This window comes from Falco punctatus (assembly GCF_963210335.1).
Source record: "Falco punctatus genome assembly, chromosome: 15".
NCBI classification, from domain to species: Eukaryota; Metazoa; Chordata; class Aves; order Falconiformes; family Falconidae; genus Falco; species Falco punctatus.
Genome location: NC_137595.1, coordinates 16,720,933 through 16,746,012, shown reverse-complemented (window position 1 = coordinate 16,746,012; position 25,080 = coordinate 16,720,933). Strand labels below are relative to the sequence as shown.

Sequence of the window (25,080 nt, the reverse complement as noted above, 5' to 3'; positions counted from 1 at the left end):
AGGAAATGCATCCCAGAACTACAGCAAAATCAGTGAAATGCTTTACTTTGTTCAACTTGCCGTTGAACCATCCTATCTGGCCACACATGGAGGCAGGTACGGTGCTACTGCTCTTTAAGAAATTTATACCTACCATCTTTCTTCAAAAGGAACAGTAATAAAACTTCAAATATCCAAAAACTCTGAGGCGTTCAGAAAGCCTACAGTGCATCTGGCACTGCTCTCTGAATGTGGCACCGCTAGTGCTCTGCTGTGTCCTCCACCCTGTCCCATCAGGTGTGCTGGGTGTACTCACCCAAGCTGTGCTTTGAATACCAGCTACTTCTGGGATCACCCTAGATATTTTTCTTGTTCAAGCAACTCTGCATCAATGCTTCCCTCAACAGTATTTCAGCCTTGCTGCCACCTAATCACACTACACAGATCAGCACTCGGTTTCCCCAGAGTCTGTAGAAATGGGGCTTATTCTAAGAGAATGCTAAGGGCTTCTGATACGAGCTGAAGCCTCCGCTGTCATCGACCTCAGGAGGGATTACAACCATTGAACATCTTGCAAAGAAATCTGTCTACATTCAGCCACCAGGTTCCGGGGAAGGATGCACATGTGTCACACAAGAGCCTAATAATTTGCTTGCAATGTCTTTAATGCTATCACTGCCAGCAGGAAAGCACATTTTTATGAGAGCAACAGAAGTCTCTTTTTTTCACCATTGCCTGAAATCTGACAAAAAACCCTTCCCACAGCCACCAAAATGGCTTTCCTTCAGAAGCCACAAAGACCTTTCACTTTTCTTTAAGGCTAAAAAAGCTTTCTGCAATGCTACTTTCATGTCCTATTTTTCACCATCTGTGGTCTGCCCACTCCTTCTGGGGGTCTTCCCTGCTTCCCTTCTCCAGATCTGGGTCACCTTTGAACAGCCTTTCTGTTCTAGCAGTTGGGAGATGAAAAACACACTCCTCTCTTCTTATCTTTCCCCCTTCCCCACCAGCAGCACGCTTCCCTCTCTGCCCAGCAAATTGCCAGTGTGGAGCTACCCTGTGTGTGTCGGAGGGGAAAAGCTGCTCTGGGTGGCATACTCTGTACCCAGGGTAGGTGGGAAGAGACAACAGGAGTACCAGCGTTCCCTGGGGATGCTTCACAGGCCTGCCACCCACGCAAGGCATGTCTCCAGGAACACGTCCTGACACCCTGGCAAAAGCAGAGCAGCGGGGCTGGGTGCAGCTAGCGGGGAAAGACGCACCCCGTCTGAGAGGATGAAAGATATCATCACTGCTAGTGAGGTGGTGTTGATTTGGTGGGAATTTCAGCTGACATCACCTGTTACCCTGCAGTGAATGGGTGACTCAAATAAATGCACACACACTTGTTGCTCTACATATACTGCCTGCGTTTCTGCAGAGCACCAGGAAGAACAGGCAAGCAAGGGAAATTAAGACTGACCTTCCCTGTTGATTTCATAATGGCATTGTCAACATTATGGCTCTGCAAATCCAGCTATATACGAGGCATGCCCCATCATGCTGTGGCATTGACATACGGGCCTAGAAACAGGCTCTCCGAAGCAAAGGCTACTCGTGCTGCAATGCTGATGTTTGTAAGCTGCCATTACAGGAATGTTGTCACTATATGCATGCCAAGCCGTCCAACCATGAAAGCAAAAACTGAAAGAAAGAACGAACATGCAAGGAAAAGGACATTGCCAAAGAATATCTGACCTTTCTGAGACTGACATATCATGAGTACTGTGGATGTTAGATGGTTCTGCTCCTTTAGGAGCCCTCCTGAAGTCAGCCATTAAATATTATACAATAACTCCAGTGCAGACTCACTGCTCTATACTGAAAGTTTTGCCCAAGCTTTAGATATCCCGCAAAAAGTTATAGTAGGGGGAAGCAAGGCCCCCTATCCTACACAGAAGTATTTCCATTAATCAGAATTCTAGGGCCACCATTGACAAATAGAGCAAATCTGTTAGCAGAGAGTTTGGTGACCTTGAAGGGAACATCAACTTCTAAGAAACTTGTACCCACAAAGACTCAGAATTAGTGGGGTTAAAAGGCCTCACGGGCTTTTGTGTCCTTGGTTGTTCCCTTTGAGCCAAGTCATGCATGGTGATGAAGCACTGAGCGCATCAAGTCCCATGAAACTCACTGCCCTGGCTGTATTTCTTTCTGATTTGAGTAATTTCTTAGAACTGTTATTTTCCAGTGATTACAGTCTTGCAGGAACCCTGGGCACAGGGCTGAAGGAACCTCATGGATCACTGAATCCAGCCTCCTTTGTTGAAATTCTGTCTCACAATCCCACTCACAAGACTTGCAAATTCAGGCTTTAAACTATTGAGGCAGCTTGTTCCCAGTGCTCTATGGATATGGCTTTTCAACATAATGCCCTGATGCTTAACTGGTTCTGCTGTGGTTTTAGCAAGTTTTATATAATACTTACTCTCTTTGTAGCTCTACCTGCAAAGCACTTCAAAAGATTCTCTGTTAAGACTACCACAGTAAACCTGCTGACTCCATAATACAAATTCAAAGTAATTCCAGGTCAAACCTTTAATCAAAGAGACCTCTGTAAGCTTCTTCTCACCCTTATTAAAGAGATTTACAAAACCGTGAAGGAGGTTGGAGAGTTAATGATGTGCCGTTTAAAAAGGCTCCATTAAGATTTGGGTATTTTTATCTTATAGAAAAAAAGCATTTGCAGATTATAACTCTAAGGAGACAATTATAAGAGCATTCTGAGAGTCTTTTCAGTTGATCTATAAGGGGGAGAAATGGTACAGCAGAGCATAGGAAAGAAAATGCACTGCCTAAGCCTTTTTCTTGAATAGGATCCTAACTAGCCACGTTGCAGCTGCAGTGAAGTGTCTTATGTTCCTGTGATTTATTACTATAAGGGCCACATCATCTGCCAAAGTGTGCTTGTAAGAAATTAAATAGTTTCCAAAGGAAACATTAGAAGAAGACACATTTTAGATTTGCATTTTTACCCTGATTAGTGTCTGTGAAGCTCCTTTGAAAACTTTTGTATCACACACAAATACAAAATTATTGCCAAATGCAGTTTGAATTTAGGAAGGTTTCAGGAAGGAAGCCCAGTTACCCACAGAAAGGGATGAAGAGACTGTTTACAGGAGAGAGAATGCAGAACAGTGCTGAAAGAGAAAGGAAGTGGCAATCTTCCAACACGCTGCGCCTTGGACCAAATTGCTTTCTGTCTAACATGATGAGTTGTTCGCAGGCCTGAGTTATTCCGTTACCCTTTTAGCTCGACCTTGGACACCAAGCTTCAAATCAAATGTAAGTAACAAATTGAGGGCTTGATCCTGCACTCCAACTTCCCTTTCACTTCAAATTGAGGAGGGGGAGCAGTATTAAGACCTATATTAATGTTGATCATGGTGGTATTCCTGATGGATTTTCAACCAGAAAAATCACCAGAGAAGAAAACTCACACAGTTACCCTAGCCACGGCCGATAGACAATTTGGGATCATAGCAGAAAATAAAGCAGCAATATTTCCATTGACCCCAATAGCATCCATGAACCTCAGTGTCAGCCTTTCAAGACATTCATCTGCATATGAGCATTTCTGCCAACTTGAACCAATCTCTCAACTTCAAAGGGATGGAAATTCAACCTCACAGTATTTGTTCATGGCTGTTAAGACTCTACTCTGTTCTCCTGCTGTAAGTCAGGAAAACTGAGTGACTACAACTGTAAAGAAGTCCCAACACTTCTATCAGAAAGACCTTGGAAACATACCATATAAGTCTATTACACTCTTTTATTTGTCATTAAAGCACTGGAAGAGACAAGGCAAAATACAAATATATGGGAAAGGAAAAATACGTAATAACCTAAACAGATTTGCAAGCTGTAACACTGGGTATTCTGCCATGAATGCCCAGACGTTTACTCCTACTAACAGGCCAAACAAGGATCTTGGTCAGTTATCAACTTGACTCATGTTGTATAAAACACCGAAACAGTAGCTGTGAGAAAGGACTGACATATTGGCTGGCCTAAAGAGGTGACTTGATTTTCAGATGTGTCAGGAACTTGCTCCTAGCAAATTACTGTTGTCCCAAATCACATGCAATCTGTAAGCTAATTGCTAACTTTAGTTTTCTAGGATAGGATTCAAAAAGCACAAATAGTTGCCATGAGACAGTGGGAACAAAGCAGCTCTGGCAGTTAACACCACAGAGGAAAATTCTCCTGAGTTAATATAGTCTTCAGCAGGGATGTAAAAAACCCAAGGGAATAATCAGATGTATGAACAGCTATAATATGTGGGTAATCATGAAAAAAGAAGGGCTTTTTGAACGTGGTCTCCCCACCTTTAGCTGTATTCCTCCTAAAGAAGTTTTACAGAGCATCTACAAGGGATTATTTCTGATTTTGAATTTGCAATAGCAGTTGTAACCAGCACCGCCTCCCTACAGGGCACGAATATCTCCATCCACATTCAAGGATCACAAGTGAAACCACCTCAATACCTCAATCCATTTGCTTTAGCACCAACCTACAAAAGAATGACCCATAACTGTCCAGTCTTCTACCTGCTTCCTTCTCTCATTTCATGGTCAAACAAAGCACTTCACTACAAAAAAAAAGCACTACTGCAAATTTCCTTGGGGAGACAGGATTGCATTATGATGAAGCCCACCAGATATGGTTTAGAACTGTAAAACATCAGGATCAGCCCATAAAAAACCTTCCAAGTGTACGGCATAGTTCTCTTCCTATGCATTATTCCTACAATCCCATGCCAATTACCATGTTCCAAAGCCTTTTCCTCATGCAGAGAAGCCAGGTAACACATGAGAACCCACTGAAAACACTTTTGACAGCTTCTTTGAGAGATGTTCAAGATGCACTGTTGACAGTATATTTTTTAACTGCTTAGGATTAATAATTAAAACTGATTCAGCACTGAGAATCCTCTAACTGTGTTCTGATCGGGAAAAATCATGTTCAACTATGAGATGACTAGTATCATTAAAATTCTATTTCAGAGAGCTGCTATTAAGTGATAATTTTGCTCCTCAGATTAGGAGAGAGGATTAATAATTGAATCCAAAGACCTAGTTATATATTTTGGTGGGTTTGTTTCCTAATAGGAAAAATGACTTGAGCAGAAATCCATTAAAATTTTTAGTATTCCCATGCTAGTCTGATTCTAAGCTTTTCCATTAAGTAGCAGAGTCATAATGGCATTAAACCACTTAAGCAGCAAAAACAGCACACAATTATCACTTTTAATTCAATCTTTTAGAGTGTGAATAGATGCTGTACATCACTGACAATTCACACTCCCAAAGAGATTTTTCTGTTCCTTCATAGCAGCTTCGCAGCCTCTTGTGCTGATAAAACTGACCCAAACATGTATAATTTTTTCCTCAAGAAAAATTCTTCAGAATAATGAGATAGCAAAATTAAGCCCAGATGAAAGAAGGTGTAACTATCAGCTACTGCTTTATTCTTACCTTAAGGTAGATGTTTCCATATAAGTGGGAACTAGGGCACCATTATCCACATATCAGCATATCAACATTTGAAACTGTGAGTGTACTCTCAGGATTATGAGCATGTTAGATACTGTGCATATTAAAAAAAAAAAATAAATTAGTCCCACACAGAGAGTGTAAAGTATATGGAAGCTCTATAGAAATGAGGAGAAAACAGAGAAGACTACGCAGCACAGAGCATCCCCTCCCCTGCCCCTCAACAGACCCAGCTGTATTTACTGCCCGGGACCTTTCCCTGGGGAATTAGGAAATGTGACATCTTATCTATATCTGCAGCAACAACGGCTCGCTCCCTGCCATCAAAGGACTGCTGGGAGGTGCAGCCGCTGTGAACAGAACCAATATTCACTTTGCACCGCTGCCATCCTCGACGCCAGCGCTGCAGGGAGCCAGGAGCAACACCAAGCACTGCAGGGTCCGCGATCCCCCAGGTGCCTTTCTCCTGGTGCCCCTTCCCATACCATTAAGCCTCTGGCACACCGTAGCTACTACCATAGTGCTAAGGAGCAGTGGCACCTTTGCATTTTTGCATATGTTAAAGGGACCCATAAAGGCCGATAAAAGGCAGAGCACAGGAGCGCTGTGGTTTAGCTGCGGACAGCAGTGCCTCTGCTAAAGGCTGCAGCCAGAGGAGGCTGTGCAAGTCACCGGTCTAAATACAGCCACTACTTACAAACCAAACTGGCAGAAACCAGGCAGAGCGCTAGAAGTGGCCAAACCGAACCCCTGTGAGACAACATAACACTGCCAACATCTGTTCGAAACAGAGAGAGGCTAAAATCTGACGCACCGACTATCTCAGGCACGCTTTCAGACCCTATGCACTCTCCTCTTTTGCCTGCAGCCTGTGCTACTCCTTGCTCACACGCACACGCTAGTGGCACCGCTCACACCCCTGCTTCACCAGAAAGCACAAAGCTGCTACATCTGATCGCAGTGGTGGCAGCATTCCCTCCTATGTGGGTCAGGCTCTCTCTTTCATGTGTTCTCAGCCAGCGGGTAAAGATGAAACACCACTTCCCCCACCGCAGGACCAGGCGTACAATGTTTGACGTACCCCTCCTCTCTGCTAAAGTGCAGATCTACAGTTGCAGTGCAGGGCTTTGAGTTGCTGCTCTAATATCATTAATAATTCCAGTTTGTTGCAAACACGTCCCTAGCAGGCATGTTTGGTTTGCCTCTGCACCTACAGCTCAGGAGCTTCCTGTTTCAACATCAGTATGGGAAAGCAAACGTCTGCTTGGAGAATCCAATACTTCAAAATCTGTTTCCCTGGCAAAATGAAGGGGTGTCAACGTTTGGTACAAGAGAGCATGTCACGGAAGCTACTGACATTCGGGCCTGTCAAATGCTCTGCAATTTCCATCCCTCCTCTTCCTGCTCTTCCCTTACTGTGCTAATGTCAACAGAACTTCACAGATCTTTCCATCTACTGACGATAACTATTTACTCACCATAACCCCTTTTACAATAAACACCATGCCAGAAGCTTTTGTGTATCTCCAGCTTGCAGGTAACCAAACTGAGGCAATGTCTGAAGATTTCCTCAGACACTGGACCAGAGCTCCTGCAAACCAAAACACAAACCTAGTCCTGCGCTCAGGCTCCACAAACTCTCCGTAGACCATGTCAAGGCAGTGCCCGAAAAGCAAGGTTCCCCTCTGGCTGCCCTGCGTGCCACAGGGCTGTCTTTGTCACTGCTGCTCGCAGCAGTGCTTCTTACCTACGCAATCGGAGCTTGAAAACCATAATTTGAGCCCATAATTTTCTGCAGAGAGCCTTTTTCAAATAACCTCAGGCTGACAAAAGCAAGCTCCTTAAAGATGCAGCAAAATCACTTCATTGCTGTTTCATGCATTTTATTTTAAAGGACTATTAAGAACACATTCTGTCTGATAGAATGCTATTTTCATCGCCACTTTTTCTTTTTCATTTGGGAGCTTGAAAAATAAAATTTCTCTGTCTCTGCCCTTTTTCCCCCTGTCTGTTTCTATTCGATCAATGATGATTCTTTTTTTCCTGTGCCTCTGAGAGAGTTGACATTAAAATGTCTAGGTCCTATTCTCTTTCTGTTGTATTTGTGCATCAGAGCCATTCACAATGATGTCAGCTCAGCTCTGGGCATTGTCTCTGCTAGTTCAATTCCAGCTGAATTGCTGGAGCTAGCAGGACATTAGCATTCACTTGATTGATTTAACATACCCAGAGAACAAGATGGGGTTTGCATTCAGCTACACACATTAAAAACTGAAGAAATTATAAAGCAGCCCGAAGTTGTAAGTTCTCTTGGTCACACATCTCTTGTTTCTCATATATCTTCCTGCGCCTGAGGGCACCATTTAAAAAATGGCTATTTCAATGCCAAGCCCTTCCTTGACAGTGCTCATGGATGAAAGAGGAGAGAAAAGTGATTTAGAACTATTGTTTAACATAGTTAATCAATTTAACAGATTTCAAGGCTAAAAGATTGTATTATGCATTACCACCTATAAAATGTGGGCTATGCTATTTCATCCTGTAATTCCAGTATTTTGTCCAACAACTGGAGAGAATATTTTTTCAGAGATAAATATTTCGACCCGACTTTTGAAATTAGTATTAAAAATATAACACTATCTTTGGTTGGCTTTAAAATTTTCTTCCTTTGCCCACTGCCTACTGTTGTGACAAGGTCTTGGTGTCACATGTGGCTGTACATGCTTGCTCAAGATGTATGACCTGCAAAGAGTCCATGTCTTTTCCAGATTCCAGATTTTGTGTGCGAAACTAAAGTGAAGAAGTGGATGTGGGGCAACATTTTCTGAAACTTGGCTCCAGAATCCATCCTTCTCCAAAAGAAATGCTGAGCTGAGTGGCTCCCTGTGAAATGAACGGAGAAATCTGGCTTTACCTACCCGCGAGCTGGAATCTCCACCTTACTATTTTATGACTTTAGAACAGAGATTCCCAAACTTTTTCCAACAATAGGACTGAAGACCTCAGCAGACACATTTGTCCAGTTATGCACTTTATGGGTTGAATGAAACAACTGAAGTACCAGGCGTGTAACAGAACAGTGACAGTCGGCCTCTTCGTAAAAGCCCTTTTCCTGCACGTCTCCTTTGGCTTTGGTGGGAGCTCAGCTATCCAGGATGAGAGTCTGCACCCTTCAGACCACCAGCACACTGATCCCCTCTTCTGATGGAGTCAGAAGGACGGGTAGAACTTGTGTTTTTTCCAGTAGCTTCACCATTATAAATACATGGGTGATGCGACAACAGCCAGCTGTCCCAGTTCAACCACACCTCTGCATTTCTCATAATGTCAACGGTATCTCCTGATTAGGGGTTCTTTCTATATGGCATATAGCTCAGCTGGTGTTTTAACTGCACAGAACCATCTGCGACGCCTCACCTTGAGCTTCAGTTACCTGTTCTGAATGAAACTGCACTGCTCTAGCCCAGCCTCTCTGCTGCACGCCTATGCAACAGAGACAGATGAGTCTGTTTCCAAGAGAGTGGACAGTCATTTGTGATCATTAACAAGCAGTCACTGTAAAAGATGACAACTCATGTGCCTGCTGAAACATTTCGCGTTAATTGGAACAAAGTTCCTATCAAATATGTTTTGATAATAGCCAATCTCTCATGGACATTCTGGACCACACAGCGAGAACATAATGTTTGATGTCTTTCCTCGGAGGCAAGAATGAGCATCAGAAGGCAAATGCAGCTGCAGCCAGCAAGGAAAGACAAACAGAAAACAGCAGGGGATCAGCTGTCTGTCGAGACCAGCAACGAGCCGTGGAGCTCTTCAGCTCTGTCAGCAGTTTAGATCCTGGCACAGGTCTGTAGGTTTCAAAAGCTGCTCCTGTTTCGGAGTACGGTAGAGATACTACAAAGGATCAGTAGGAAGTAAGGGGTGAAGCTGCAGCTAACAAACATCTCAGTGAACAGCAAGTCAGTATTCAAAGTACTCTGACCCACAGATACTCTGTATGCATACATAACTGCACGCTTTAATACAAAAAAAACTAACGCACAGCCATTTGCAATGATCTCAGAGGAGTCAGTTCTCCTGGTTCGCTCCCACTGTATGACTGAGCATCTCCCTTGGCTTGCCTCACTTAACTTCCATTTTAGGGCTGGCCCTTCCTTGGTTATGACATTTGACCAGCTCCCAGCCCATGGTGAAATGGCTTCAAACACTTACCACCTGCAATTCTTAAAAACAGTTTCTTGTACTATTTTGAGATGGATAGCTTACAGGAGTACATGTGTGTCTAAATAAGCTCTCAAATAGCTCCAGAATACTTAACAATGGCCTCTGTGAGGTCTTACACATTGTTATGCCATTTTAAAACCAAGTAACAATTTCAAGCAAACAGAAGCCAGAAGAGTCTTTGCAGGTTTATAACATGCTTTACGTGCTGCTTAAACTTTCTCTTCACTGATCTGCTGCGGGATAAAAGCAATGTTGAAAATGCATTAAAGCGACAGTCCAGATCTGTAGCTACATTAGTCATTCTGTCAGAGCCTTGGAAAGAACCTCACTGAAGTCAAGCAGGAAAACAATTTGCTGAAGCATAAGCTGAAGCAGTGAGTCGCAACTCCTTCAAATCTCTCTAATATACATCATCAAGCAAGTGCTGAAGCCCTGAAAGGCACAACTGAGGCTGCACACAGGAGATACGTAAAACAAACTTTGAACTGACCTCCAGTCTCTGGTATGTGGTAACAGCCTGAGTGTCCACCTACTCATACCTTAACAGCAGGCAGGTGGGAAAAGATAGGATGAGTGATGTTCCCATGGTATAGTAACAGAGCTACCTGTACATACAAACTGATAGTATTTTCCTATTAAAGTGTGCAACTGGGGTTTAGTTCCACCAAATGGAGCCATTCTGCACATGCACTGACCAACCAAAATCCCTATTTTGCAACATTTTTACCTGAACCACAAGCAATGGCTCCCCAAGCCCAGAAGAGCCAAGCAAGCAATGTTTTCACAGAATCTTTTTTTCCAAAGATAACATCATTAAGCTTTGACATCTACAGCAGAACTGTGAGCCCAAAAGAAAGACGCACCTGAATCACCGAGGCATCTGGGGAACCCAGCCAGATGCCACAGAATCCAGAGCAGCTCAGCTGTAAATTGACTTAAATAAACCCCACTAAATTCATCCAACCAGGGCATACTTTACAAATCAGGGAAAACCTTTACAGGACTTTATCCTGACTCCATGTTGGCCTAAGAGTACACTATAATCAGCTAACAGAGGTAAAACACGTAAAACCTTTCCTTTTTCTAAGAAGTTAATGGTAAACAGGGGCAGACTATTGTTCAGTGAAGCTCCTTCAAATCAGGTGTCAGAATTCTGAGATCTTGAGAGATGAATCTGGAATTCATTCAATCTGGAGCTCAGGAATAGTTGTCACTAAAGGAAAGAAAAAGTTTTGTTGGTAGAAAAGTATTTTGGCTTTACTCTTTAAGTACTAACTAATCTTGTGTGCTGTGCTGTACACCAGGGGAAAGGAACACAAACGATGTATGCTTCCCACACTGTATTGGTTTGGGATTGAAGGCCGTATACCCAAGGGGCTCCAGCTGCTTTTGCCCTGGGTATGGCTTCAGGCCGGTTCTGCCTTGCCTTTGCCACGCCGTCCCGTTCATTCACCTTCTGACTCCCTGGAACTTACACCACTCCCCTCTTCCCTCCGGTAACAGCCCCGAAGGCCGAGGCTACCCCAGCCCGCAGCCCGGCAGAGACGGCCCTCCCCGGGCGGGCGGTGCTTGGGGCCGCGGGCCCGGCTGCCCCGGGGGGACGCTGCGAGCGGCCCTTCCCCGCGGGTCTCGGCCTAAGGGGGAACCGGGGGCGCCTGCCGAGGCGGCAGCGGTGAGGAGGCCTCACCTCACCCCGCCCGGCCCGGCCCCGAGGGGACACCCGCCTGCGGTGAGCGCCGCCGAGGGGGCGGGGGCGGGGCAGGCCCGGTGGGGCAGGCCTAGGAGGGTGGCGGGGGCAGGAGCAGGCCCAGCCGGGCGGCAGGGCGGCTGTCCCCCACGCAGAGCAGCGGGCCAAGGCCCGCGCCCGCACCGCAAGATGGCGTCCGCAGGCGGAGCCGCCGCACCAGCGAGCTGCCGGCGGGCGGTGCCTAGAAGGGCCGCTCGCGGCGCTTCCGGCCGGGAAAAGGAAGAGGCGGGGGGCGGCGCTTCCGGTGCCGCTGTCCTGGCGCGGCCGAGCCCCGGCGGCACCGGTAAGCGGCGGGCGGGCTGGTCGGTCGTGTCACCGGGCCGCGCGGAGGGAAGAGCAAGCGGGGACCGGCTGCAGCCCCGGCAGCTGCGAGGCTCCCCCGGCGCTCCGGGTGCCTCGGGGGACTGCGGCCGCCGTTAGCGGGGCGGGTGGTTCCCCCGGGGTACGCGCGGCTGCGCACGGTCCGTACCGTGGAGTAGGGAGGAGACGGCGGGGCGGGAGCCCGGTGGGCGGGGCCGGCCGTACCGTCAGCGGCCACGGGAGCCGGGACGTTCCGCGGGGCAGCTGGGCTACAGCGGCATGGGCCTGGCACTGAGGGAGCTGCAGCGGGTGCAGAAATCGAGGAACGCGTTAAAGCAATACGGAATCTGCAGTAGGAAACTTACTCCTGTACATTCTTACAGCTTGTCTCCTCACCAGGAAAAATGATTTCTGAAAGCAGCTCCTTCGTGAAGGGCGTGGTGCTAGGAGGAGCCTTCTGCATGCTGGTCACACTCCTGGGACACATCAAGGTGGGCCACGGGACTAAGGCACATCACCACGAGCATCACCACATCCAGGCTCCCAACAAAGAAGATGTCTTAAACCTCTCAGAAGGTGAACGCATGGAGCTTAGTAAAAGTATCCGTGTTTATTGTATCGTCCTTGTGAAACCAAAAGATCTGGGGCACTGGGCTGCTGTGAAAGAGACGTGGAGCAAGCACTGCGACAAGGTGGAATTCTACAGCTCTGAAAACGTCAAAGTGTTTGATTCTGTAGCCCTCAACACAAATGACATGTGGGCAATGATGAGAAAAGCTTTCAAGATAACCTATGAACGCTATAAAGATGAATTCAGCTGGTTCTTCCTTGCGTATCCAACAACATTTGCTATTATTGAAAATCTCAAGTATTTCTTACTGAAAAAAGACCCCTCGCAGCCTTTTTATATAGGCCATACTGTGAAATCCGGTGACCTTGAGTATGTAGATGGTGAGGGAGGCATCGTCTTAAGCATTGAATCACTAAGACGACTCTCCGGTGTTCTTGATGACTCTGACAAGTGTCCCGAGCAGGGAGGTATGATTTGGAAACTCGCTGAGGATAAACAGCTAGCAATCTGCCTGAAGTATACTGGAGTGTTTGCTGAAAACGCAGAAGACTCGGAAGGAAAAGACGTCTTTAACACTAAATCAGTTGGTGCTCTCATTAAGGAAGCAATGTCTACTCACCCTCAGCAGGTGGTGGATGGCTGCTGCTCCGACATGGCCATCACATTCAGCGGACTGGCCCCGAACCACATGCACGTGATGATGTATGGTGTTTACAGGCTGAGACCCTACGGCCACACGTACAAGGATGCACTTGTCTTCTTGCCACCTGCAGACTCAGACAATGACTGACATCTCTACAGAGAAGACCTGGCACCATGGAGTCGGCGCTTCTCATGACTGTGACTTTTGTATCTGGTGGTACTGGTGTACAATTTTTTTTGCACATTGAGGTTTGGTAAAGCTCTTAAGTGGAAGGAGAACTTTTTTTCTACATTTTTTTATACAGAAATGCTTCTGGCTTTTGACAGTGTTGGAATGAAATGATGAAGTTGTTAAAGTTTATGATAAAAGGAAATTAAGTTTATATGGGGGTTTGTACCTGTAAATATTTATTAATGAAAACTCAAATGAACTTTAGTCTACCATTGGGGTTTGTACCTGTAAATATTTATTAATGAAAACTCAAATGAACTTTAGTCTACCATTATAAATATATTTTTGCAAGACTTTGATTCTTTCGATTCTTCCAGGCATTTCTAGAATGTCTTTATATCTTTCTAAGATATACTAATAAAACTGACAACAGATTGAGTCTCAAATACTAACTTTAAGTCATTTCTTTTACACTACACTATGCAACAGCTTGAGGTGTGCTGTTCACGCAGCACCTATTGCTTTACATACAGCCTAACCCAGCGAGGAATTAGCAGGAAGCCAAGTTGACAGATCAGTTAAGAAAGCTGCAGCAGTGTAATGTTAAGGGACCTTTGGACTGCTGCTTTTAAGCAGACAAAAGAAAGAGACAACTGTATTTGAATAAGTATTATCATGGTCAGATAGCCTGTTAGCACAAGAGTAATTGCTCACCGATTTCATTTCACATATAAGCATATTACAGTAATGGTACAGTATTTATTTCACTCCCGTGAAAATAGTGCTAATAGCGTTTACAAGGAAGAAGCTGGTTAACCATCAACACAGATGTAGTAGAGATGTATTTACAGGTATTTTTAACACTAAGATGCAGAAAGCAACTGCTTCACTCCCAGCCTTTCTTTGAGTGTTGTGCACAAAAAAAGCAATATGCAAAACTCCTCAGTGCTGGGATGGGGGGAGCGGGCTGCTTTTTTTTGTTGTTGTTCTGGGGTTTGGGTTACTTGTTTTTACAATTGAGCACACTTGACATCTGTTTTGTACAAGTTACCAGGTCACATTCCCTTCCTGTCACAGCAAGTGGGACTAAACACACTTCATTATTTACTCCATTTAGAATTCACTGACCTCTCCTGGCTGTTTCAAGACTTAAGGCAGGCACTCCATCCATCTGCTACATCTGGGACTAGCACAGGCTTTGCTGGTTCTACAACACCCACACAAGACCCCAGAAGATGGTATGTCATGTCACCTTTCTTTAACAGACCATTTGTAAAAATCTCACCCTATCCTGAGCGGCAAGGAGGCAGGTGGGGAAGTGAAATAGAGCTTCAGAGCTAATGAAAATATCCCTATCTTTGTTTTAAGCATCATGTCCATCATTTTTGAACAAGAATGGCAAGACAAGTGCTCAGACCCCCAGGCAAGCCACCACAGCACTGCTGTTGCAGAAGGCACACCCTGTCTCACTGTTAGCACATTCTCCTCCTCCACTTCAGCCAGAGCTCCACCGACAGAGCAACACAAACATCTACATCATCGGTGCCAAAACATACATAAAACTTAAGTTAGTATTTCTGATGTTTTGGTAAATTGGTATACAAATTAGTATAAGCATGATTTAACTTATATCTTCTTACAGAATCATTTTTGAAAGGTTAGATCCACAGCTGGGAATACTCTGACAAAGCCAGATGAAGAAAGTAAAACTTTGATTTCAGTGGTGTTTCTGATATTAAAGACAGTTCTGACCCCACTGGAACAACAGCAGCCATAGAGCAAACTGAGGAAAAATAAGGGGAGTTAACAACTAAACCAGAGTAAGTGTCATTTATCACAGACCTGAGCGGCACCATAACACAACAGGAGACAGAAGGGGAAAAAGCAAGCCAAAGAACTCAAGACGAGCTCATTTTATGCAAAAAAAGAACCACAAACTGATTTCCCATAGCACTAGCAAGTTAGTACACTTACAGCAGAGCCTTTCGAATGCATAAAAACGTCCATTAGCATTCTGAAGGGAAGGTCTGAGGTTTGACCAAAATTTTTTCTGCAACACTGCTGTAATAATCACTTTAATTTTTGTCATCCTACATTAATAGTTTCAGGTTTACCCTGTCATTTTCTAAAGCACAATCTTGTAAATTTTACAGGAGAAATTTAAAAATAGCACAGATTAGGTAACACATTCCATCTCCCATGTCTTAATCCAGTTTTAGAATCAGACTAACACCTCTGCCTCCATCTTCTGTGAAGGGCCCAGGGTGGGGAAACCAAACGTGCAGAACACCAAGACAAGGCACTTGCATACAAAATTAAGTTCTGCCATTATAAGTGTCAGAATAGAGACTTGAAATATTAATAAATGCTTCCAGAGACAAGAGTTATGAGTGGTAGACCTTAAAGTTTCCTTAGTTTATTAAGTGATTCCATGGCACAGGCTGTTTTCCATAGGCAGAGCTTTGGGTATGCAGTTGCTGAACAGAGTTGGATTATCCGAACAAACACACAGTGCTCTTTAACCCGTTCTGTGGATGTACATACACGTGGCAGTGTACACAAGCTGAGATTCTTTTGAAGTTCCACCTGAAGAAGTTGCTCCTGGCTACACTGATAACCGTGGTTTGCTAACAAGCCTTTGTTAAACAGTGATTTTGTTTCTGCTCCTAAAATAAGGCAGCAAACGGGGAGTAGAGCATCAGGCACCAAGTTGGCACACACTCCATGTGGAGTATGCCCAACGTTTGTATAAACTCCGCCGTAAGGAGAGCGATATCAAACAGTGCTGGCAGGTAGAAATTTTAACACGCACATATTCTTCAGATATGAACTAGCATAAAAGAATTTCTAGTCCACATACCAGTCTAAGTTCATAAATCCTATACAGATAAACGCATATTAAAAAGAGAAAATCCTTAAGTAAAATACTGAAGTTAATGCTGTTAATAAATTAAGTTAAAAAATAAATGTCAAAAAAACTGATTTCTCCACATTCAAGCAACAGGTAGACTAACAAGATGTTAATCAGAAGAAAAAATCTGAAATGTTTCAGAGGTTTTATAAACCATATTCCTAATATTTCACATATGCTTTATATCACTCTCTTAGAAGAGCATAAAAATGTAAACATTTCTTGGCTTTTTCCTCCTTTTTGTTTGAAATGGTCTACTCACAGTCCATGCAGGATCTTTCCACCAGATATCTTCAGTCACTGAAGACTTAGGTTTAAGACAAAACAAAAAGAACTGTAATAAAAAGAAATCTAGAAAAATATTGTAGCCTAACAGTACTTTCGCATTCACTTGATTTATTTAGCATAGCCACAGAACAAAATAATTTGTACATTCAGTCACATTAGAAACAAGGAATTACAAAGCAGTCCACATTTAATCTAAGTGCATTCCTTTGGAGTAACACAGTTCCTTTTGTTTCACTTGTATGTCTTCATATGCCAAAGGCCATCATTTAAATAGTGAATATTTTCGATACCAATCCCTTTGTTGACCTTCTCACTGTAGGAGTAGGAAAGAGGTACAGAAGTATTAGCTAGGTTAAATATTAGAGCAGTATAAAAATGCAATATTTAAAGTAGAAAATGCAGCATTTTTCAACTGGAATGGGAGAAGCTATCATTCACAATTTAACAATCTCCAACAGCAGGTGGACAAGAAACATTATTTGTTACTACACATAACCACATTGCTGAATGATAAGAGTTCAAATATTTGCCTTCCACGTTTTGTCAACAACCTCCCACAATACTTCTTTGTGGGAGGCAGTTCTTCAGGCAACATTTTGCTACTTTTCTTAATTGTAGCATTCCTCTATCAAAGCAGCACAGCAGCTTTAAGTGATTCTCCCCTTTCCTAGCACAGGAGGTGGTGTAACCTGGCTGGAACATGGAATTTGACAAGTTCTGGTTCCAAGTGCACCACAGACACAATGAAATGCAGGTGAGCTGCTTTGCTGCTAGTTGCAGGACATCTATCCACTTAATAATATAAATGCTGAATTTACATGCCAAGGACTTGCAGCACGTTACAAACATACAACCCTTCTGTATCTTTTGAGTCATGTAATCTTTAAAAGATTGTTTTGTGTGTCTGCACTGGATTTCTAATACGTTATTCCACAGATAAATCTGGTTTTGTCACAATAAACAAGACAACTCATTATTCTAGGGCTGAGAACAAGTTTCGCCCCCTTGAAAAATATAATTTACTGTATTTACACTAAGTGCTCTATTACTTACTTCATTTACGACTTGTTCAAAAGTAATCAGGAAGGAAAATACTGCTGGGGTAATTGCATTAACACATCATGTATCCTAATCACAGCAAGTGACTGAAATCATACTGTCTCACAATCTTCTGGTTTAAACAATATCACACAAAAAAAGCATGCGAATGGGCTGCATAGATCCATATCATTTTGTTTTCCTCTCCAGTTCACGTTGCTTCTCACAGGAACAGCATATTCAGCTGCAAGGCTGCTGAATTTGAAGTTAGGGTTAGGAATACAGGTAATCTCGGTTTGCAGCGATCACAGCAGATCACTGCAGATACAGGACTGGGTCAAAAGTAACTATTCTTTCCACCTACCCTCGGAATCTTTTGAAGGCACTACAAAGAATCCTGAGGAATGTGATTCCTCAACAGCTACTGCAGGTCCAAATCCAGGTTACTGCAGCCCCACCTGACCCCTGTCCTCTAATGCCTTCCCACCTCTCTCCCTTATGCTATCATGATGACTTCAAACCACGGAGTGACCCTGTACAGATGATCCTGCTGAGAGTTATCCCAAGAAACAGTGACTTGCTCATATCAAAATCAGCTTCCTTGCCCACACAAGCACTAGACCGGGCTGGAATCAACACAGCCCCAACTTGCTGGTGCAGCTTACATCCTGCTGCAACACATTATAGAAATTAAAATGACAAAGAGGTTTAGCTACTTATAATTCAGCACTATCTGAATGCTAAGAACGAACATCCATTTCATTTTCTATCTCTTTTCCTTCTCAAATAGTTTTCAGTTGATGTTTATCCCCAGAACAGACCTCTACATTTCACAAGTTCAGCTAAACCAGTAAGCACATCAAGCAGGAATGCTGCATGTGGGTACAAAGTAAAGAAAAAGAGAAGGCCGCAGAGGAAAGCCCGGCTGGTCAACCAGATACTCGAGTCTCTGCTGGCCCTGCAGACAAAAATCACTTTGATGCTTTCAACCCCCTCAAACCCAAATTACATCTCTTGCCCAGCCCAGGTAGTAAGTACTCTGTACAAACGTTCCTTTGTTCAGCATGAACTTTGAGAAAGTATAATCAGAGAGCAAAAAATACTAACATCCAGTAGTAGTACTGATGCTGGCATCTTAAAATCTATGTCCACATGAAAAGAACTATTTTTATTCCATTTATTAAATAAGGAAGATGTTCCCTGCCTCCTTTTCTGTCCCTGAATATTGATCAAAAAAATGGAATCTTAAAAAATTCTGTACTTGAATGGCATATGCTGCAACAGTGATGCAATAACCTTGACAGTGATGCTTATATTCCAAACTAACAGAAGAATAATGATGTGGGACAGGTTATATTTCAATTTTTAAAACACTTACATGTCCTCAGCTGACATCTTCATTACTCCCACACATAATGCATGTTGTTTTCCCTCTGCCATTATTGCCTACAAATTACCGCTAAGGAAAACAGATTTTTTTAAACTATTTCAGAAAAGTAAAAGCAATATGAGGAAATGACTTTCCAAAAAGTTTCAAAATCCCGTGTTGAACTCTTACCCTTTTAGTAATTCTAGAGCTCTAGCTCTTAAAGATAAGCAAAACAATGCACTGCATTTAACAACTGAATCACAGTGTGTAGAACAAAGCATGTATTTATGAACTTCGAACAGCAATTACAGAAAAAGATCTCCCAGCACTACATTTCCCCCTTTGTGCCCAACACAGTGATGGTAATCTCATCCTTTCTGGAACAAAACTACACATTTGTGGGGCCATTTTAGATGCCAAGGTGCAGAAGAATTGAGACACAAATCTTAAAAACCAGAAGTACTGAAATTAGACATGTCCTTTTCAAAGCTTAGCAACACGCAATGCTAACTGCTGCTGATCTTTTCCTATAGCATCCAACTATCAACAAAAGCAGCACAGCTTGGTATTATTAATTCTGTATTTGCTCAGGGCTCCTTTCTCAGTAATATAATGAACAGGAGTGAATTAGCGTACTTTCCTCATTTTACAAATGCTAATTCCATCAGACACGCAAAGCAAGTCCTGACTACAGCAAAGCTAGTCCTGAACATCTTTCCAAATTCCCTAGGAACCACAGCAAATTCTTCTGTAACTGAAGGAGATACAAGACTGATTAAGGAGGCAGGGGACAAATTGCACTGTACCTCATCTATTTTTACAGTTCTGCATCAAATCACCAAGGAGCTTCACTTAGGTTGCATGAATGCAACAGCATCCCAGCCAACAGCACAGCAGGAATAATTATTTGGTTTGGAACATCACAGTAAGTAAAAGAAAAATACACTTTTAACCTTGCCAAATGACATCCGAACCTCTGCAGCTCTTTTCAGATTACCAGTTAGTTCATAAAATACCATTAAAATCCAAAGTAATTCAGATTATAATCAGCTGAGAACACAAGAACAGAAATTTCACTGGTCTTACAGCAAGCAGTAATTCGTAGTTAAAGAAGGATACAACAACAGTATCAACGGCAGCAGGGTAAAGTTTTGCTCCAGGAGATGTCAGGCCAGGGCACATTATATTAGCTCCGCTTAGTACAAATTTAATGGCGCCTTTATCAACCTGCTGATGTGGTAGAATAAATGGGTCTAGGAGGAGAAAGACACAGCATTACAATTAATACGGTAAGATGACAACACAAATAACTTCTCATCAAGTCAGTTTAGATGGGGCAATTAGATATATATAGTGTGCTGCAAGGGTAGGAAGTTTGAGAAACCACTACCAGAGCTCCTGCTGAGCTGTACTGTCCCAAAAGGACACAAGTACTGTTCTCCCAGACCACATCTTTCATCTCAGAACCAAAAGATAAACCAACACTAGGCCTATGCCTCTGGCACACTCATATACTGAGTAACAAGTTCCCCCCGCCCCGAGAAACAATCATACAAGTGCCCACATACTAAGAGGTCTTAAATCCCTCAAATTACATGTGTAACCTCTTAGATGAAAAAGTGTTTAATGTTAACCAGACAAAAAAAGCACAGACGGACAAAATTCATGAAGGCTGTCAACTCTCCAAGCAACCTTTCAAGTACACGCACTTTCTTGAAGTATTTCAAACACTGAGATTTGACTGAATAACATTTTTAGCGACACCTGTGCTCATCCAAATCAGAGTAACACAAACAAGCAGAACACTGAGAACAGCAAGAAAAATTAGCATGAGAGTAAGTTGTAAAAACCACACACAAAAACTTTAACAGGAGAAAAAAAACACATTACATCATTAACCTCATGATTAAAGAGTATTTTTCTGGTAAGAACTTACAAGTATTTGGAAGGAAGCAAAAAGGGTTTAAAGGAAGAGTTGAAAGAACAAAGATAGGGACTAACAACAGGAGATTTAGATCTCTGGCCTACGGAAACCTCTCTCAAGATATTTCACAGTTTTGCACAGTTTAATTCTTACAAATCAAAGTTCAGATTGATTAACATATAACATTACAGTAATTATGGGGGAAGGAATCCATTCAGGTGCCGGAAATAGCGAGCAATAAATTACAGTTGAGTATATACACACTATACCTTTAAGATCTATTCTGGAACATACATATATATATATATATATAAGCATTAAGTTCTTTTCAATTTGGTTCTACAAAAGTTCTGTGGAATCACACCCTCACCCCCTCTCCCCACCACCACCATCCTCAGGAAACTTACATTTATGAAGCAACCGTAGTGTTGGGTAAAAAATCCCTTCTCTTTGTCTGAAGAACAGCAACTCCCCATTCACAGTGAGGATTTCTATATGTTCATGACTGCAAGATTAAAAAAAACTTATTCCAATAGCTACTTAACCCTCTTATGGTTTAAATGAAATATATCACTTCACAGACTCTGGTCTGTCTTGACATCTGAGAAAAGATAGACAATTAGCAAGAAAATTTAAAACTAAAAAGTCTTTTTTTTTTATGACTTCTTCTTCAACACTGGCCTTCTGCATGTTTCCTTCTCTTAAAGAAAAGAAATAAAAGAAAAAAACGACGAAAAGACATCCAGCTGTTCACAAACTGCATTTCTTTGGGGTTTTTTTGTAAATGCAATACAAAGAGTGGACAAGGAGAAGACATCAGCAGAAATATGCTACTCTTTATTCAAAAGAAAGAAAATAATCCAGATAACATATGGAAATACATGGTAAAAAAAATGCTACTGGAAGCAATCCAAACAAGTTTGAGCTTCCATATCCATAAAGCTGAATGCTTCCCTTCACCAGCAGGCTGATCCCTGGAGAGTCCCCAGATATGTTGGACATTTGCAGCATTTTTGTTTTCCTCAAACATCCTACTAGCGCACAGGCCTTCAAGAGCATGATAAACACATGCAAACTTTATGGTTTGGCCATAACATGGATTATTATCTATTAAGAAATTATAGATACTTTTCAAAAACACTAGGTTCATCTACAATACAAAATAAATCTATAAAGAAAGCAATCCCAGCACCTTGGAAGCAAAGTTTATGAGAAAAGAAACTTACCATCTTACTATTTTGACTGGGTCTTTCTTTGGCATAATTTGGTTTAGCCATGGTTCAATAACAGGAAACTGGTCTATCAGTTGATTCTTAATACCTTTAATAACTGAAGTCTTCAGCTGGATGCAGTTTGATACATTCTCCTTTTCATCAAATCTGTCAATTGAGCAGAAGTATTTCAGAAATGCACAATTTGGTGCCCAAAAGCTGCCATACCTCAGCAGCATTCTGCAGAAATTCGCTCTAAGACCTCAGCAGCACCACACCTGCCCAACTTTCAAATCTAAGATTTTATAAGGTGTAAATCTGTTCCCTGGGAACACCAGGCTGGGGGGAAGGCAGGGGGTCCCCACTAGTAGGCTGCCTTTGCTCCTAAGCTTTGCGTACATCCATGAAACATGCTTTTAGTCTCACGGATGCACCTTGGCACACAAAGTTATTTCACTCAACTCTAAGAGCAGACACTGTTGGCACCCCCAGCACCTACGGCGCCCCTCGGATGTGTCTGCATGAGCCCTTCACCTTCACCACTGCCAGACGAGCTGTGCTCCCAACCCCCCCAAAGCTCACACAAGTTAATGACTCAGCTTACTTTTTAGGTTAGTTTTGTGGGTTTTTTTAATAACCAGATGCCCAGGCAGCCCAGCCCAGCGCCCGAGGGCAAAGCTGGCGCCTGCGGGGCGGCGCGGGACAGGCGGGCGCGCCCCGAGAAGACCGGGGTGGGGGGCGGGGGGGGAGCGGGGCCGGCTGCCCCAGCCCCCGAGCAGGGCCTGGCCGCCTCAGCCCGGCCCGGCAGGGCCCAGCCCCGGGGCGGAGGGGGCACCGGGCCCGCCCCGGCCCACCCTTCCCTCCCCCCTCCCGCCGCCCCCCAGCCCCGGCGGCGCGGCCCAGCCCCACTCACTTTTTGAACATCCTGGGGGCGGTGGGCGCCGGGCGGGCGAGTGCCTGGAGCCGGGCGTGGGGCCGGCGGGCGGCGGCGCGGGCACCCACGGCCTCGGCGCTCCCTCACACGAGGCTCCGGGCCCTCCCCTCCGCGCCAGCCGGAAGCGCCGCACGCTTTACGGCCTGTCGCGCCGCTCCATAACAACGGAACGCGCGAGCGTCACCGGGGCGGCCGGGAACTGCAATTCCCAGGGAGCTGTGCGGGGCTCGGCGCGTGCGGGGGGCCGGGCCCGGGCCGCGGTAGTGCCCTGCGGCGGCCTGCGCTGCCAGCCCGGTGTTAGCTTCGACGCTGGAGCCGTTTCTTCACGGCGCTGTTTTCCCAGGTAACGTATCACTTCATTAAAATAAATTCTTTAAAAGAGCAATCAAAGTGCTGGTAACTGCTCGCATCCTTTAAACACAACGTCAGTTGAACGGGTAAAAACGCAGCCACCACCTTCAAATTAGCCAAGGCGAAGCCATCCCCGTTTCAGAGCAGGCCACGCGATCCTGTGGACAGCGCTGGGGGAGGGGGGATCCACTTCTCAAACCGCAGATCCTGGAGCCACCCAAGGGAATCCGCTACTGCATCCTTCGAGGTGGAGAAGCAGCAGCAGAAACATGGCTTGTGCTGAAGACCACCACCCCCAGAGAGAGAGAGATGGCTTCTGCTGAAGGCAATGACACTACGTAGCACTTGTTAGAATCAAATTAGGTTTTGCTTGGTGGTGGCTGCAGAATATCAATGGAAAAACACAGAAGGGATTTACCCTACTGCTTTTTAACGCTCTAAGAGCAGACATGCCTGGTTTTGTTCTTGAGACAGGTAGCTGCTATATAAGCCCACATATCGGCAACTGACCTGTTTCTTTCTAGAGTAACAGCAATGTTATCACTGCCATAAAGGAGAGAAGGAAGAGGACATAAAAGGCCAGTTCATCAGTTATGCTACCTGCCAACTTCTTTTTTCCATACAAAACAAAATAATCAGCTTTGATAATATAACAACTAATTGAAACCTAATACTTAATAGTTACATCAGTCATACAAAGTAAAATCAAGCCTTTACACACAATATCGTTTATTCATATCGTGAAATACAGAGTCAGGAACACACTAATAATGTTAAAAAAGGATAGGAATGAACTATAGCATTATAGAAATATCCAGACATTTTAAGTCATGAATGCCACCTCCACCTACTGTGTAGCATCACTAAAAATACTAAGAGTAAAGAATTCAGTTTTAACTGAAACACAGCGACATGGCTCATGCCCAGATCAGAAAGTGAGAAAAGGAGTTTATTACACCTTCAAATTATTCCATACATTTTTGAGCGCCTCAGAATAACTTTTATTAAACAATACTTTGCCATGTAAACAACCCTTGCAGGTATGCTTGCATTTTTAAGAACTATGGTGAAAAAAATTATAATACTTCCACCTCAAATGTTAGAAACATGTAGTAAACTTTCACCCTGTGACTCCCCAAAAATACGGCACATCTCACCGAAACCATCTGAACCTCTGGTTTCATGCTAGCCTAAAACAGCAAGATTAGCTCCTAATTTCCAAAAAGCACCTGGACCACAGGCTCCCTTCAGGGCTGAGCTAACCTCAAGTCTGGTCTCAACATTTCCGTCTTCTCTTCCAAATGCTTTCTGTTGGTGTGGCTGCAAAGACTTCAAGGCCAGCTAACTGCCCATTCTATATTTCCTTGTATAAAGGAATTTTGAAAAAGGCCCTTAGCACCTAGGAATTTTGTAATACAGCTCTCATTATTGTTCAGCCTCACCACCAAAAAGCTGGAGACATTTGCTCTGGTTGTTGTGTCACTTTTAAGCAACAGAATTTTAAAAGCATGGTACCCGGATAAGACTGAAAAAGCAAAGAGGCACATCCAGCAAATGGCTTGACAACCCCTCCAGCCCCGATGGAAGCCACCCCTCAGGATCATAAGCTAAATAGAAAGCATTCAGAATCTCTCCCCCTATATGCTCCAGTAGGAAAAGGGCAAAATCCATAGCACTCTGCTTCCTCCTGGGTTCCCAGGATTCTACCTTGCCTTCACCTGTGCCCCCAGACCGTGACCAGTCAGGTGCTGCGCATTCTGACTGATAGGACACAGGCACCGACTCTTCCCCACCTGAATGACTGCACCGACAGGATAAGCCTTCCTGCTTCTCCAGGAAAAAGGACACTTACTCATTTCTCCTCTTTTATAAAGCCAGTCAT

The 25,080-nt window shown here is 43.8% G+C and overlaps 2 protein-coding genes and 1 long non-coding RNA gene across 5 annotated transcripts; 1 reads left to right on the top strand and 2 right to left on the bottom strand.

Moving 5' to 3' along the window:
* Positions 1-5,284: 5,284 nt before the first annotated feature.
* LOC308053911 lies at positions 5,285-11,527 on the bottom strand. Its single transcript, XR_013923854.1, has 2 exons — positions 11,428-11,527; positions 5,285-10,953 (listed from the first exon to the last, which is right to left on the bottom strand). It is a non-coding gene; the product is annotated as an uncharacterized lncRNA (long non-coding RNA).
* Positions 10,952-13,446, top strand: C1GALT1C1 (C1GALT1 specific chaperone 1). Of its 3 annotated transcripts, none has more exons than XM_080365788.1 (2): positions 10,952-11,469; positions 12,171-13,446. In XM_080365788.1, the coding sequence occupies exon 2, from the start codon at positions 12,192-12,194 to the stop codon at positions 13,146-13,148; it is 957 nt and encodes a 318-aa protein (XP_080221914.1). In that variant the 5' UTR covers positions 10,952-11,469; positions 12,171-12,191; the 3' UTR covers positions 13,149-13,446. The 3 variants fall into 3 exon arrangements, with proteins under 3 accessions (XP_080221914.1, XP_080221912.1, XP_080221913.1); XM_080365786.1 differs by lacking the exon at positions 10,952-11,469 and adding an exon at positions 11,563-11,770 and having other exon boundaries at positions 12,187-13,446; XM_080365787.1 differs by lacking the exon at positions 10,952-11,469 and adding an exon at positions 11,689-11,770.
* A 3,013-nt stretch (positions 13,447-16,459) lies between these two features.
* Positions 16,460-23,041, bottom strand: MCTS1 (MCTS1 re-initiation and release factor). The gene is made up of 6 exons (XM_080365811.1): positions 22,827-23,041; positions 21,929-22,081; positions 21,110-21,207; positions 19,898-20,031; positions 18,788-18,855; positions 16,460-16,684 (listed from the first exon to the last, which is right to left on the bottom strand). The coding sequence occupies exons 1-6, from the start codon at positions 22,835-22,837 to the stop codon at positions 16,603-16,605; spliced, it is 546 nt and encodes a 181-aa protein (XP_080221937.1). The 5' UTR covers positions 22,838-23,041; the 3' UTR covers positions 16,460-16,602.
* Between the last annotated feature and the right edge of the window lie 2,039 nt (positions 23,042-25,080).